The sequence below is a fragment of the Oncorhynchus tshawytscha genome, unplaced genomic scaffold (genome assembly GCF_018296145.1).
Source record: "Oncorhynchus tshawytscha isolate Ot180627B unplaced genomic scaffold, Otsh_v2.0 Un_contig_3428_pilon_pilon, whole genome shotgun sequence".
NCBI lineage: Eukaryota > Metazoa > Chordata > Actinopteri > Salmoniformes > Salmonidae > Oncorhynchus > Oncorhynchus tshawytscha.
Genome location: NW_024609042.1, coordinates 44,288 through 60,000, shown reverse-complemented (window position 1 = coordinate 60,000; position 15,713 = coordinate 44,288). Strand labels below are relative to the sequence as shown.

At 46.2% G+C, this 15,713-nt stretch overlaps 1 protein-coding gene across 1 annotated transcript in view; it reads left to right on the top strand.

Annotated features, from left to right (window-relative positions):
• LOC112240181 (cyclin-dependent kinase-like 2) overlaps positions 1–15,713 on the top strand; it is a 47,222-nt gene that overhangs the window by 8,282 nt on the left and 23,227 nt on the right. Inside the window, exons 2-6 of the mRNA XM_042314056.1 lie at positions 3,388–3,477; positions 8,142–8,320; positions 8,964–9,076; positions 9,467–9,606; positions 13,929–14,017. Coding sequence (XP_042169990.1) covers positions 3,388–3,477; positions 8,142–8,320; positions 8,964–9,076; positions 9,467–9,606; positions 13,929–14,017 — 611 coding nt within the window. The remainder of the gene's footprint in view (positions 1–3,387; positions 3,478–8,141; positions 8,321–8,963; positions 9,077–9,466; positions 9,607–13,928; positions 14,018–15,713) is intronic.

Sequence of the window (15,713 nt, the reverse complement as noted above, 5' to 3'; positions counted from 1 at the left end):
TAACATCATACTTAGCTCTGGCATCTTCCCCAATATTTGGAACCAAGGACTGATCACCCCAATCCACAAAAGTGGAGACAAATTTGACCTCAATAACTACCGTGGAATATGTGTCAACAGTAACCTTGGGAAAATCCTCTGCATTAACAGCAGACTCGTACATTTCCTCAATGAAAACAATGTACTGAGCAAATGTCAAATTGGCTTTTTACCAAATTACCGTACAACAGACCATGTATTCACCCTGCACACCCTAATTGACAACCAAACAAACCAAAACAAAGGCAAAGTCTTCTCATGCTTTGTTGATTTCAAAAAAGCCTTTGACTCAATCTGGCATGAGGGTCTGCTATACAAACTGATGGAAAGTGGTGTTGGGGGTAAAACATACGACATTATAAAATCCATGTACACAAACAACAAGTGTGCGGTTAAAATTGGCAAAAAACACATTTCTTCACACAGGGTCGTGGGGTTAGACAGGGATGCAGCTTAAGCCCCACCCTCTTCAACATATATATCAACGAATTGGCGCGGGCACTAGAAAAGTCTGCAGCACCCGGCCTCCCCTGCTAGAATCCGAGTCAAATGTCTGCTGTTTGCTGATGATCTGGTGCTTCTGTCACCAACCAAGGAGGGCCTACAGCAGCACCTAGATCTTATGCACAGATTCTGTCAGACCTGGGCCCTGACAGTAAATCTCAGTAAGACCAAAATAATGGTGTTCCAAAAAGGTCCAGTCACCAGGACCACAAATACAAATTCCATCTAGACACTGTTGCCCTAGAGCACACAAAAAACTATACATACCTTGGCCTAAACATCAGCGCCACAGGTAACTTCCACAAAGCTGTGAACGATCTGAGAGACAAGGCAAGAAGGGCATTCTATGCCATCAAAAGAAACATAAATTTCAACATACCAATTAGGATTTGGCTAAAAATACTTGAATCAGTCATAGAGCCCATTGCCCTTTATGGTTGTGAGGTCTGGGGTCCGCTCACCAACCAAGACTTCACAAAATGGGACAAACACCAAATTGAGACTCTGCACGCAGAATTCTGCAAAAATATCCTCCGTGTACAACGTAGAACACCAAATAATGCATGCAGAGCAGAATTAGGCCGATACCCACTAATTATCAAAATCCAGAAAAGAGCTGTTAAATTCTACAACCACCTAAAAGGAAGCGATTCACAAACCTTCCATAACAAAGCCATCACCTACAGAGAGATGAACCTGGAGAAGAGTCCCCTAAGCAAGCTGGTCCTGGGGCTCTGTTCACAAACACAAACACACCCTACAGAGCCCCAGGACAGCAGCACAATTAGACCCAACCAAATCATGAGAAAACAAAAAAACAGAGCAAACTAGAATGCTATTTGGCCCTACACAGAGAGTACACAGTGGCAGAATACCTGACCACTGTGACTGACCCAAAATTAAGGAAAGCCTTGACTATGTACAGACTCAGTGAGCATAGCCTTGCTATTGAGAAAGGCCGCCGTAGGCAGACATGGCTCTCAAAAGAAGACAGGCTATCCCACAAAATGAGGTGGAAACTGAGCTGCACTTCCTAACCTCCTGCCCAATGTATGACCATATTAGAGAGACATATTTCCCTCAGATTACACAGATCCACAAAGAATTCGAAAACAAATCCAATTTTGAAAAACTCCCATATCTACTGGGTGAAATTCCACAGTGTGCCATCACAGCAGCAGGATTTGTGACCTGTTGCCACGAGAAAAGGGCAACCAGTGAAGAACAAACACCATTGTAAATACAACCCATATTTATGCTTATTTATTTTATCGTGTGTCCTTTAACCATTTGTACATTGTTAAAACACTGTATATATATATATATAAATAATATGACATTTGTAATGGCTTTACTGTTTTGAAACTTCTGTATGTGTAATGTTTACTGTTAATTTTTGTTGTTTTTCACTTTATATATTCACTTTGTATGTTGTCTACCTCTTGCTTTGGCAATGTTAACACATGTTTCTTGCCAATAAAGCCCTTGAATTGAATATCCCCCCAAGCAGACACATCGATGGCTCTGAGCGAACTTTATTTAACTCTCTGCAAACTGGAAGCGATTTATCCGGAGGCTGCATTCATTGTAGCTGGGGATTTTAACAAGGCTAATCTGAAAACAAGACTCCCTAAATTTTATCAGCATATCGATTGCGCAACCAGGGGTGGAAAGACCCTGGATCATTGTTACTCTAACTTCCGCGACGCATATAAGGCCCTGCCCCGCCCCCTTTCGGAAAAGCTGACCACGACTCCATTTTGTTGATCCCTGCCTACAGACAGAAACTAAAACAAGAAGCTCCCACGCTGAGGTCTGTCCAACGCTGGTCCGACCAAGCTGACTCCACACTCAAGACTGCTTCCATCACGTGGACTGGGAGATGTTTCGTATTGCGTCAGACAACAACATTGACGAATACGCTGATACGGTGTGCGAGTTCATTAGAACGTGCGTTGAAGATGTCGTTCCCATAGCAACGATTAAAACATTCCCTAACCAGAAACCGTGGATTGATGGCAGCATTCGTGTGAAACTGAAGGCACGAACCACTGCTTTTAATCAGGGCAAGGTGTCTGGTAACATGACTGAATACAAACAGTGCAGCTATTCCCTCCGCAAGGCTATCAAACAAGCTAAGCGCCAGTACAGAGACAAAGTAGAATCTCAATTCAACGGCTCAGACACAAGAGGTATGTGGCAGGGTCTACAGTCAATCACGGACTACAGGAAGAAACCCAGCCCAGTCACGGACCAGGATGTCTTGCTCCCAGGCAGACTAAATAACTTTTTGCCCGCTTTGAGGACAATACAGTGCCACTGACACGGCCTGCAACGGAAACATGCGGTCTCTCCTTCACTGCAGCCGAAGTGAGTAAGACATTTAAACGTGTTAACCCTCGCAAGGCTGCAGGCCCAGGCGGCATCCCCAGCCGCGCCCTCAGAGCATGCGCAGACCAGCTGGCCGGTGTGTTTACGGACATATTCAATCAATCCCTATACCAGTCTGCTGTTCCCACATGCTTCAAGAGGGCCACCATTGTTCCTGTTCCCAAGAAAGCTAAGGTAACTGAGCTAAACGACTACCGCCCCGTAGCACTCACATCCGTCATCATGAAGTGCTTTGAGAGACTAGTCAAGGACCATATCACCTCCACCCTACCTGACACCCTTGACCCACTCCAATTTGCTTACCGCCCAAATAGGTCCACAGGCGATGCAATCTCAACCACACTGCACACTGCCCTAACCCATCTGGACAAGAGGAATACCTATGTGAGAATGCTGTTCATCGACTACAGCTCGGCATTCAACACCATAGTACCCTCCAAGCTCGTCATCAAGCTCGAGACCCTGGGTCTCGGAGACTACAGCCGCCTAAGAAGATACGTCTACCAGATACTACGGGCTATCTCCTTCTGCCATCAACACAATGTGAGTGGAGTGTGTGTGTGTGTGTGTGTGTGTGTGTGTGTGTGTGTGTGTGTGTGTGTGTGTGTGTGTGTGTGTGTGTGTGTGTGTGTCAGAGGAGGCTGGTAGGAGGAGCTATAGGAGGACGGGCTCATTGTAATGGAATTACATGCACGCCTCCAACTCAATCATCAAGTTTGCGGACGACACAACAGTGGTAGGCTTGATTACCAACAACGACGAGACGGCCTACAGGGAGGAGGTGAGGGCCCTCGGAGTGTGGTGTCAGGAAAATAACCTCACACTCAACGTCAACAAAACTAAGGAGATGATTGTGGACTTCAGGAAACAGCAGAGGGAACACCCCCCCATCCACATCGATGGAACAGTAGTGGAGAGGGTAGCAAGTTTTAAGTTCCTCGGCATACACATCACAGACAAACTGAATTGGTCCACTCACACAGACAGCATCGTGAGGAAGGCGCAGCAGCGCCTCTTCAACCTCAGGAGGCTGAAGAAATTCGGCTTGTCACCAAAAGCACTCACAAACTTCTACAGATGCACAATCGAGAGCATCCTGGCGGGCTGTATCACCGCCTGGTATGGCAACTGCACGGCCCTCAACCGTAAGGCTCTCCAGAGGGTAGTGAGGTCTGCACAACGCATCACCGGGGCAAACTACCTGCCCTCCAGGACACCTACACCACCCGATGCTACAGGAAGGCCATAAAGATCATCAAGGACATCAACCACCCGAGCCACTGCCTGTTCACCCCGCTGTCATCCAGAAGGCGAGGTCAGTACAGGTGCATCAAAGCTGGGACCGAGAGACTGAAAAACAGCTTCTATCTCAAGGCCATCAGATTGTTAAACAGCCACCACTAACATTGAGTGGCTACTGCCAACACACTGTCAATGACACTGACTCTACTCCAGCCACTTTAATCATGGGAATTGATGGGAAATGATGTAAATATATCACTAGCCACTTTAAACAATGCTACCTTATATAATGTTACTTACCCTACATTATTCATCTCATATGCATACGTTGATACTGTACTCTATATCATCGACTGCATCCTTATGTAATACATGTATCACTAGCCACTTTAACTATGTCACTTGGTTTACATACTCATCTCATATGTATATACTGTACTCGATATCATCTACTGTATCTTGCCTATGCTGCTCTGTACCATCACTCATTCATATATCCTTATGTACATATTCTTTATCCCCTTACACTGTGTATAAGACAGTAGTTTTTTGGAATTGTTAGTTAGATTACTTGTTCGTTATTACTGCATTGTCGGAACTAGAAGCACAAGCATTTCGCTACACTCGCATTAACATCTGCCAGCCATGTGTATGTGACAAATAAAATTTGATTTGATTTGAATTAATGCAACGGTATCTATCACATGAAACATATGATGTTTGACTTAGTTCCGTTTATTCCATTCATTTGAACACCAGCACCCTGCCCTGGCGTGGATAACGACACTGAGCATTTTTCTAAAATGTGTTATGAGACATTGGAAGGGATCTTAGACCATTTCTCCATACTAATGTATATATGAAACGATACAGTGCATTCGGAAAGTACCCCTTGACTTTTTCCACATTTCCACACTTCATATTCCCCCCAAAAATAAAAAATAAAATAGTTTTGCAAATATATTAAAAATTAAAAAACAGAAATACCTTATTAATATAAGTATTCAGGCCCTTTGCTATGAGACTCGAAATTGAGCTTAGGTGCATCCTGCTTCCATTGATCATCCTTGAGATGCTCCTACAACTTGATTGGAGTCCACTTGTGGTAAATTCAATTGATTAGACATGATTTGGGGCGGCAGGGTAGCCTAGTGGTTAGAGCGTTGGACTAGTAACCGGAAGGTTGCAAGTTCAAACCCCCGAGCTGACAAGGTACAAATCTGTCGTTCTGCCCCTGAACAGGCAGTTAACCCACTGTTCCTAGGCCGTCATTGTAAATAAGAATTTGTTCTTAACTGACTTGCCTAGTAAAATAAAGGTAAAAAAAAAAAAAAATTTGGAAAGGCACACACCTGTCTATATAAGATCCCACAGTTGAAAGTGCATGTCACAGCAAAAGCCATGAGGTCGAAAGATTTGTCCGTAGAGCTCAGAGAGGATTGTGTCGAGGCACAGATCTGGGGAAGGGTACCAACACATTTCTGCAGCATTGAAGGTCCCCAAGAACACAGTGGTCTCTATCATTCTTAAATGTAAGAAGTTTGGAACCACCAAGACTCTTCCTAGAGCTTGCCACCCAGCCAAACTGAGCAGGGGAGAAGGGCCTTGGTCAGGGAGGTGACCAAGAACTCGATGGTAACTCTGACAGAGCTCCAGAATTCCTCTGTGGAGATGGGAGAACCTTCCAGAAGGACAACCATCTCTGCAGCACTCCACCAATCAGGCCTTTATGGTAGAGTGGCCAGACGGAAGCCACTCCTCAGTAAAAGGCACATGACGTTCCTCTTGGAGTTTGCCAAATGACACCTAAAGAACTCTGACCATGAGAAACAAAATTCTCTGATGAAACCAAGATTGAAATCTTTGGCCTGAATGCCAAGCATCACGTCGGGAGGAAACCTGGCACCTTCCCTACAGTGAAGCATGGTGGTGGCAGCATCATGCTGTGGGGATCTTTTTCAGCAGCAGGGACTAGGAGACAAGTCAGGATAGAGGGAAAGATGAACGGAGCAAAGTACAGAGAGGTCCTTGATGAAAACTCAGGACCTCAGACTGGGTCGAAGGTTCACCTTCCAACAGGACAAAGACCCTAAGCACACAGCCAAGACAATGCAGGAGTGGCTTCGGGACAAGTCTCTCAATGTCCTTGAATGGCCCAGCCAGAGCCCGGACTTGAACCTGATCAAACAACTCTGGAGACCTGAAAATAGCTGTGCAACGATGCTCCACGTCCAACCTGACAGAGCTTGAGAGGATCTGCTGAGAGGAATACCAATACAGGTATACCAAGCATGTAGCTTCATACCCAATAAGACTCAAGTCTGTAATCACTGCCAAAGGTTTTTTGAACAAAGTACTCACTCAAGGGTCTGAATACTTATGTAAGTGATATTTCAGTTTATTTCATAAATTTGCAAACATTTATAAAAACCTGTTTTTGCTTTGTCATTATGGGGTATTGTGTGTAGATTGATGAGGGGGAAAACTATTTAATCCAATTTAGGATAAGGCTGTAACGTACCAAAATGTGTAAAAAAGTCAAGGGGTCTGAATACTTTCCCGAAGGCACTGTATTTCCTGTATATTCCAGAAAGGAACATCAAGCCAGAAAACATCCTAGTATCTCAGGGTCGGGAGGTCAATCTGTGTGACTTCAATTTTATATATACTGAACAAAAATAGAAACGCAACATGTACAGTGTTGCCCCCATGTTTCATGAGCTGATGCACAGGTGCACCTTGTGCTGGGGACAATAAAAGGCCACTAAAATGTTCAGTTGTCACACACAAAATGCCACAGATGTCTCAAGTTTTGCAATTGGCATGCTGACAACTGGAATGTCCACCAGAGCTGTTGCCAGAGAATTGAATGTTAATTTCTCTAGCATAAGCCACCTCCAATGTTGTTTTAGAGAATTTGGCAGTACGTCCAACCGGCCTCACAACCGCAGGCCACGTGTAACCACGCCAGCCCAGGACCTCCACATCCAGCTTCTTCACCTGCGGGATCTTCTGAGACCAGCCACCGGACAGCTGATGAAACTGTGGGTTTGCACAACAGAAGAATTTCTGCACAAACTGTGCTAGAAACCACTAGAAACCATCTCAGGGAAGCTCATCTCCGTGCTCGTCGTCCTCACCTGGGTCTTGACCTGACTGCAGTTTGGTAACCGACTTCAGTGGGCAAATGTTCACCTTCGATGGTGAACCTTCTTCACGGTTGAACCCGGTTTCAACCAGCATGTATGGCGTTGTGTAGGCGAGCGATTTGCTGACGTCAACGTTGTGAACAAAGTGCCCCATGGTGGTGGTGGGGTTATGGTATGGGCAGGCATAAGCTATTGATAGCACAAAGATACCGTGATGAGATACTGAAGCCCATTATCGTGCCATTCATCCCCCGCCATCACCTCATGTTTCAGCATGGTAATGCACAACCACATTGTCGCAAGGATCTGTACACAATTCCTGGAAGCTGAGAATGTCCCAGTTTTTCAATGGCCTGCATACTCACCAGACATGTCCCACCTGTTTCCTATATATTTCCTACATGTTTCATCAATATTTACTATATGTTTCCTTTGTGTTTCCTATATATGTGTTTTCCTATTCCTATATATTTCCTGTAAGTTTCCTATATTTTTCATATATGTTCCTGTATGTTTCCTTTGTTTCATATATTTTTGGGGCGGCAGGGTAGCCTAGTGGTTAGAGCGTTGGACTAGTAACCAGAAGCTTGCAAGATTAAATCCCCGAGCTGACAAGGTACAAATCTGTTGTTCTGCCCCTGAACAAGGCAGTTAACCCACTGTTCCCAGGCTGTCATTGAAAATAAGAATTTGTTCTTAACTGACTTGTCTAGTTAAATAAAGATAAAAATGTTTCATATATATTTCCTGTATGTTTCATATATATTTCCTGTATGTTTCCTTTGTTTCCTATTTGTATCCTTTTTGTTTCTCCAGATCATCCATAGGGACATCAAGCCAGAGAACATCCTGGTATCTCAGGGAGGGGTGGTCAAGCTGTGTGACTTCGGGTTCGCCAGGACAATGGCTGCACCAGGAGAGAATTACACGGACTACGTAGCAACACGCTGGTATAGGGCCCCAGAACTACTGGTGGGGGACACCAAGTACGGGAAGTAAGAACAAGGATAGAGACAGAGGGAGGGACGGGGAGAGAGACAGAGAGAGAGAGATCGAGAGAGAGAGAGACAGAATGAGAGAGAGAGAGAGAGATAGAAAGGCAGAGGGAGAGAGACAGAGAGAGACCGAGAGAGAAGGAGAGACAGAGAAGGGCAGAGACCAAGAGAGAAAGAGACACAGAGAGAAACAGTCCTATGAAATCCTCCAGTGTTATTTGTCTAATACTACCGTGTGTGTGTGGTGGTGTGTGTGTCTGTGTGTGTGTGGTGGTGTGTGTGTGTGTGTGTGTGTATGTGTGTGTGTGTGGTGGTGTGTGTGTGTCCGTGTGTGTGTGTGGTGGTGTGTGTGTGTGTGTGTGGTGGTGTGTGTCTGTCTATGGTTGTGTGTGTGTGTCTGTGGTTGTGTGAGTTTGTGTGTGTCTGTGGTTGTGTGAGTTTGTGTGTGTCTGTGGTTGTGTGTGTGTGTGTGTGTGTGTGTGTCTGTGGTTGTGTGTGTGTGTGTGTGTGTGTGTGTGTGTGTGTGTCTGTGATTGTGTCTGTGGTTGTGTGTGTGTCTGTGGTTGTGTGTGTGTGTGTGTGTGTGTCTGTGGTTGTGTGTGTGTGTGTGTGTGTGTGTGTGTGTGTGTGTGTGTGTGTGTAGGGCGGTAGATGTGTGGGCTGCAGGCTGTCTCTTCGTAGAGATGTTGACAGGAGAACCTCTGTTTCCTGGAGACTCTGACATCGACCAGTTATACCACATCATCAGGTGCTTTGGTGAGGACAGTACACACACACAACCACAGACACACACACACACACACACACACACAACCACAGACACACACAATCACAGACACACACACACAACCACAGACACACACACACACACACACAAACACACAACCACAGACACACACACAATCACAGACACACACACAATCACAGACACACACACAATCACAGACACACACACAACCACAGACACGCACACACACACACACACACCACAGACACACACACAACCACAGACACACACACACACACACACAATCACAGACACACACACACACACACACACACACATGGAGCAATGATTAATTTATTAATATTTTAATGAATTATTAATGAATTTTGCTATTTGTTTTGTTTTGTTTCATTACCAAGGAAACCTGACCCCTCCCCACCAGGAGTTGTTCTATAAGAACCCAGTGTTTTCAGGAGTCAGTCTACCGGAAGTGACAGAGACAGAGCCTCTTCAACAACGATATCCCAAACTGTCCACTACCGCTAGAGACCTTACACAGGTGCGCACACACACACACACACACACACACACACTCACTCACTCACTCACTCACTCACTCACTCACTCACTCACTCACTCACACACACAGACACACACACACACACACACACACACACACACTCACTTACACACACACACACACACACACACACACGCACGCACGCACACACACACACCTCAGACAGAGACAGAGCCTCTATAGCACAACACTACCACTTGGATGTGGTTCACTCCTTTATCAACGCTCATGAACTGATCCTCAGTGCTTTTCTACACTACAGCGAGATATTATCTCCTCCTAAAGTACTGTAGCCTTTCATTAACTATCTCCTCCTAAAGTACTGTAGCCTTTCAGTAACTATCTCCTCCTAAAGTACTGTAGCCTTTCATTAACTATCTCCTCCTAAAGTACTGTAGCCTTTCAGTAACTATCTCCTCCTAAAGTACTGTAGCCTTTCAGTAACTATCTCTATCTCCTCCTAAAGTACTGTAGCCTTTCAGTAACTATCTCGATCTCCTCCTAAAGTACTGTAGCCTTTCAGTAACTATCTCCTCCTAAAGTACTGTAGCCTTTCAGTAACTATCTCCTCCTAAAGTACTGTAGCCTTTCAGAAACTATCTCTATCTCCTCCTAAAGTATTGTAGCCTTTCAGTAACTATCTCTATCTCCTCCTAAAGTACTGTAACCTTTCAGTAACTATCTCCTCCTAAAGTACTGTAACCTTTCAGTAACTATCTCCTCCTAAAGTACTGTAGCCTTTCAGTAACTATCTCCTCCTAAAGTACTGTAGCCTTTCAGAAACTATCTCCTCCTAAAGTACTGTAGCCTTTCAGTAACTATCTCCTCCTAAAGTACTGTAGCCTTTCAGTAACTATCTCCTCCTAAAGTACTGTAGCCTTTCAGTAACTATCTCCTCCTAAAGTACTGTAGCCTTTCAGTAACTATCTCCTCCTAAAGTACTGTAGCCTTTCAGTAACTATCTCCTCCTAAAGTACTGTAGCCTTTCAGTAACTATCTCCTCCTAAAGTACTGTAGCCTTTCAGTAACTATCTCCTCCTAAAGTACTGTAGCCTTTCAGTAACTATCTCTATCTCCTCCTAAAGTACTGTAGCCTTTCAGTAACTATCTCGATCTCCTCCTAAAGTACTGTAGCCTTTCAGTAACTATCTCCTCCTAAAGTACTGTAGCCTTTCAGTAACTATCTCCTCCTAAAGTACTGTAGCCTTTCAGTAACTATCTCCTCCTAAAGTACTGTAGCCTTTCAGAAACTATCTCTATCTCCTCCTAAAGTATTGTAGCCTTTCAGTAACTATCTCTATCTCCTCCTAAAGTACTGTAACCTTTCAGTAACTATCTCCTCCTAAAGTACTGTAATCTTTCAGTAACTATCTCCTCCTAAAGTACTGTAGCCTTTCAGTAACTATCTCCTCCTAAAGTACTGTAGCCTTTCAGAAACTATCTCCTCCTAAAGTACTGTAGCCTTTCAGTAACTATCTCCTCCTAAAGTACTGTAGCCTTTCAGTAACTATCTCTATCTCCTCCTAAAGTACTGTAGCCTTTCAGTAACTATCTCGATCTCCTCCTAAAGTACTGTAGCCTTTCAGTAACTATCTCCTCCTAAAGTACTGTAGCCTTTCAGTAACTATCTCCTCCTAAAGTACTGTAGCCTTTCAGTAACTATCTCCTCCTAAAGTACTGTAGCCTTTCAGAAACTATCTCTATCTCCTCCTAAAGTATTGTAGCCTTTCAGTAACTATCTCTATCTCCTCCTAAAGTACTGTAACCTTTCAGTAACTATCTCCTCCTAAAGTACTGTAACCTTTCAGTAACTATCTCCTCCTAAAGTACTGTAGCCTTTCAGTAACTATCTCCTCCTAAAGTACTGTAGCCTTTCAGAAACTATCTCCTCCTAAAGTACTGTAGCCTTTCAGTAACTATCTCCTCCTAAAGTACTGTAGCCTTTCAGTAACTATCTCTATCTCCTCCTAAAGTACTGTAGCCTTTCAGTAACTATCTCGATCTCCTCCTAAAGTACTGTAGCCTTTCAGTAACTATCTCCTCCTAAAGTACTGTAGCCTTTCAGTAACTATCTCCTCCTAAAGTACTGTAGCCTTTCAGTAACTATCTCCTCCTAAAGTACTGTAGCCTTTCAGAAACTATCTCTATCTCCTCCTAAAGTATTGTAGCCTTTCAGTAACTATCTCTATCTCCTCCTAAAGTACTGTAACCTTTCAGTAACTATCTCCTCCTAAAGTACTGTAACCTTTCAGTAACTATCTCCTCCTAAAGTACTGTAGCCTTTCAGTAACTATCTCCTCCTAAAGTACTGTAGCCTTTCAGTAACTATCTCCTCCTAAAGTACTGTAGCCTTTCAGTAACTATCTCCTCCTAAAGTACTGTAGCCTTTCAGTAACTATCTCCTCCTAAAGTACTGTAGCCTTTCAGTAACTATCTCCTCCTAAAGTACTGTAGCCTTTCAGTAACTATCTCCTCCTAAAGTACTGTAGCCTTTCAGTAACTATCTCCTCCTAAAGTACTGTAGCCTTTCAGTAACTATCTCCTCCTAAAGTAATGTAGCCTTTCAGTAACTATCTCCTCCTAAAGTATCGTAGCCTTTCAGTAGCTACAGTATCTCTATACAACTCCCTCTTCCCCACCCCCCCTCACTCAATCTCTCTCTCTCTCTCTCCCCCATATCCCCTCTCTCTCTCTCCCCCATATCCCCTCTCTCTCTCCCCATATCCCCTCTCTCTCTATCCCCCATATCCCCTCTCTCTCTCCCCCATATCCCCTCTCTCTCTCTCTCCCCCATATCCCCTCTCTCTCTCCCCCCATATCCCCTCTCTCTCTCCCCCATATCCCCTCTCTCTATCCCCCATATCCCCTCTCTCTCTCTCTCCCCCATATCCCTCTCTCTCTCTCCCCCATATCCCCTCTCTCTCTCTCCCCATATCCCCTCTCTCTCTATCCCCCATATCCCCTCTCTCTCTCTCCCCCATATCCCCTCTCTCTCTCTCCCCCATATCCCCTCTCTCTCTCTCCCCCCATATCCCCTCTCTCTCTATCCCCCATATCCCCTCTCTCTCTCTCTCCCCCATATCCCCTCTCTCTCTCTCCCCCATATCCCCTCTCTCTCTATCCCCCATATCCCCTCTCTCTCTCTCTCTCCCCATATCCCCTCTCTCTCTCTCCCCATATCCCCTCTCTCTCTCTCCCCCATATCCCCTCTCTCTCTCTCCCCATATCCCCTCTCTCTCTCTCTCTCTCCCCATATCCTCTCTCTCTCTCCCCATATCCCCTCTCTCTCTCTCCCCCATATCCCTCTCTCTCTCTCCCCCCATATCCCCTCTCTCTCTCCCCCCCATATCCCCTCTCTCTCTCCCCCATATCCCCTCTCTCTCCCCCCATATCCCTCTCTCTCTCTCTCCCCATATCCTCTCTCTCTCTCTCCCCATATCCTCTCTCTCTCTCCCCCATATCCCTCTCTCTCTCTCCCCCATATCCCCTCTCTCTATCCCCCATATCCCCTCTCTCTCTCTCTCTCTCTCTCTCCCCCATATCCCTCTCTCTCTCTCTCTCTCTCTCCCCCATATCCCCTCTCTCTCTCTCCCCCCCATATCCCCTCTCTCTCTCTCCCCCATATCCCTCTCTCTCTCCCCCATATCCCCTCTCTCTCTCTCTCCCCCATATCCCCTCTCTCTCTCTCCCCATATCCCCTCTCTCTCTCTCCCCATATCCCCTCTCTCTCTCTCCCCATATCCCTCTCTCTCTCCCCCATATCCCCTCTCTCTCTCCCCATATCCCCTCTCTCTCTCCCCCCATATCCCCTCTCTCTCTCCCCCCCATATCCCTCTCTCTCTCTCCCCCCATATCCTCTCTCTCTCTCCCCCATATCCTCTCTCTCTCTCTCCCCATATCCCTCTCTCTCTCTCCCCATATCCCTCTCTCTCTATCCCCCCATATCCCCTCTCTCTCTCTCTCTCTCTCTCTCTCCCCCCCATATCCCCTCTCTCTCTCTCTCTCTCTCCCCATATCCCTCTCTCTCTCTCCCCCATATCCCCTCTCTCTCTCTCCCCATATCCCCTCTCTCTCTCCCCCATATCCCCTCTCTCTCTCTCCCCCATATCCCCTCTCTCTCTCTCCCCATATCCCTCTCTCTCTCCCCCATATCCCCTCTCTCTCTCCCCCATATCCCCTCTCTCTCTCTCCCCATATCCCCTCTCTCTCTATCCCCCATATCCCCTCTCTCTCTCTCCCCCATATCCCCTCTCTCTCTCTCCCCCATATCCCCTCTCTCTCCCTCCTCCTTCTCTTACCAGAGGTGTCTCCAGATGGATCCAGACAGGAGGTCACAGTGTTCTGACCTGCTGCAGCACCAACTCTTCACTAACGATGGCTTCCACCTCAGGTAACATACACCTGGTCACACACACATGGTAACACACACACCTGGTAACACACACACACACACACAAACCTGGTAACACACACACATCTGGTAACACACACACCTGGTAACACACACCTGGCAACACACACACCCGGTAACACACACCTGGCAAATCACACACCTGGTAACACACACCTGGTAACACACACACACACCTGGTAACACACACACACCTGGTAACAAACACACACCTGGTAACAAACACACACCCGGTAACACACACACACCCGGTAACACACACACACCTGGTAACACACACACACCTGGTAACAAACACACACACCTGGTAACACACACACACCTGGTAACAAACACACACCTGGTAACAAACACACACCTGGTAACACACACACACACCTGGTAACACACACACACCCGGTAACACACACCCGGTAACACACACACACACCTGGTAACACACACCTGGTAACATATACACCTGGTAACACACACACACATCTGGTAACACACACACACACACACACACCTGGTAACACAGACAAACACACACACACCTGGTAACACACACACACACCTGGTAACACACACACACCTGGAAACACACAAATACACATCTGGTATCACACCCACCTGGTAACACACACACACACACCCACCTGGTAACACACACACCTGGTCACACACACACACCTGGTAACACACACACACCTGGTAACACACACACCTGGTAACACACACACACACACACACCTGGTAACACACACACCTGGTCACACACACATGGTAACACAGACACCTGGTCACACACACAAACACACACCTGGTAACACACACACCTGGTAACACACACACACACACACTTGGTAACACACACACACACACACACACACATCTGGTAACACATACACCTGGTAACACACACCTGGCAACACACACACCCGGTAACACACACCTGGCAAATCACACACCTGGTAACACACACACCTGGTAACACACACACACACACCTGGTAACACACACACACACACCTGGTAACACACATACCTGGTAACACACACACACCTGGTAACACACACACACACACCTGGTAACACACATACCTGGTAACACACACACACCCGGTAACACACACACACCTGGTAACACACACACACCTGGTAACACACACCTGGTAACACACACACACATCTGGTAACACACACACACTGGTAACACAGACAAACACACACACACCTGGTAACACACACACACGCACCTGGTAACACACAAATACACATCTGGTATCACACACACCTGGTAACACACACACACACCTGGTAACACACACACACACCTGGTAACACACACACCTGGTCACACACACGGTCACACACACACACCGGTACCACACACACCTGGTCTCACACACACACACGGTCACACACACAAACCTGGTAACACACATACCTGGTCACACACACACCTGGTAACACACACACACCTGGTAACACACAAACCTGGTAACACACACCCACCTGGTAACACACACACACCCACCTGCTAACACACACCCACCTGGTAACACACACCCACCTGGTAACACACACCCACCTGGTAACACACACACACCTGGTAACACACACACACCTGGTGACACACACACACACACCTGGTAACACACACCCACCTGGTAACACACACACACCTAGTATCG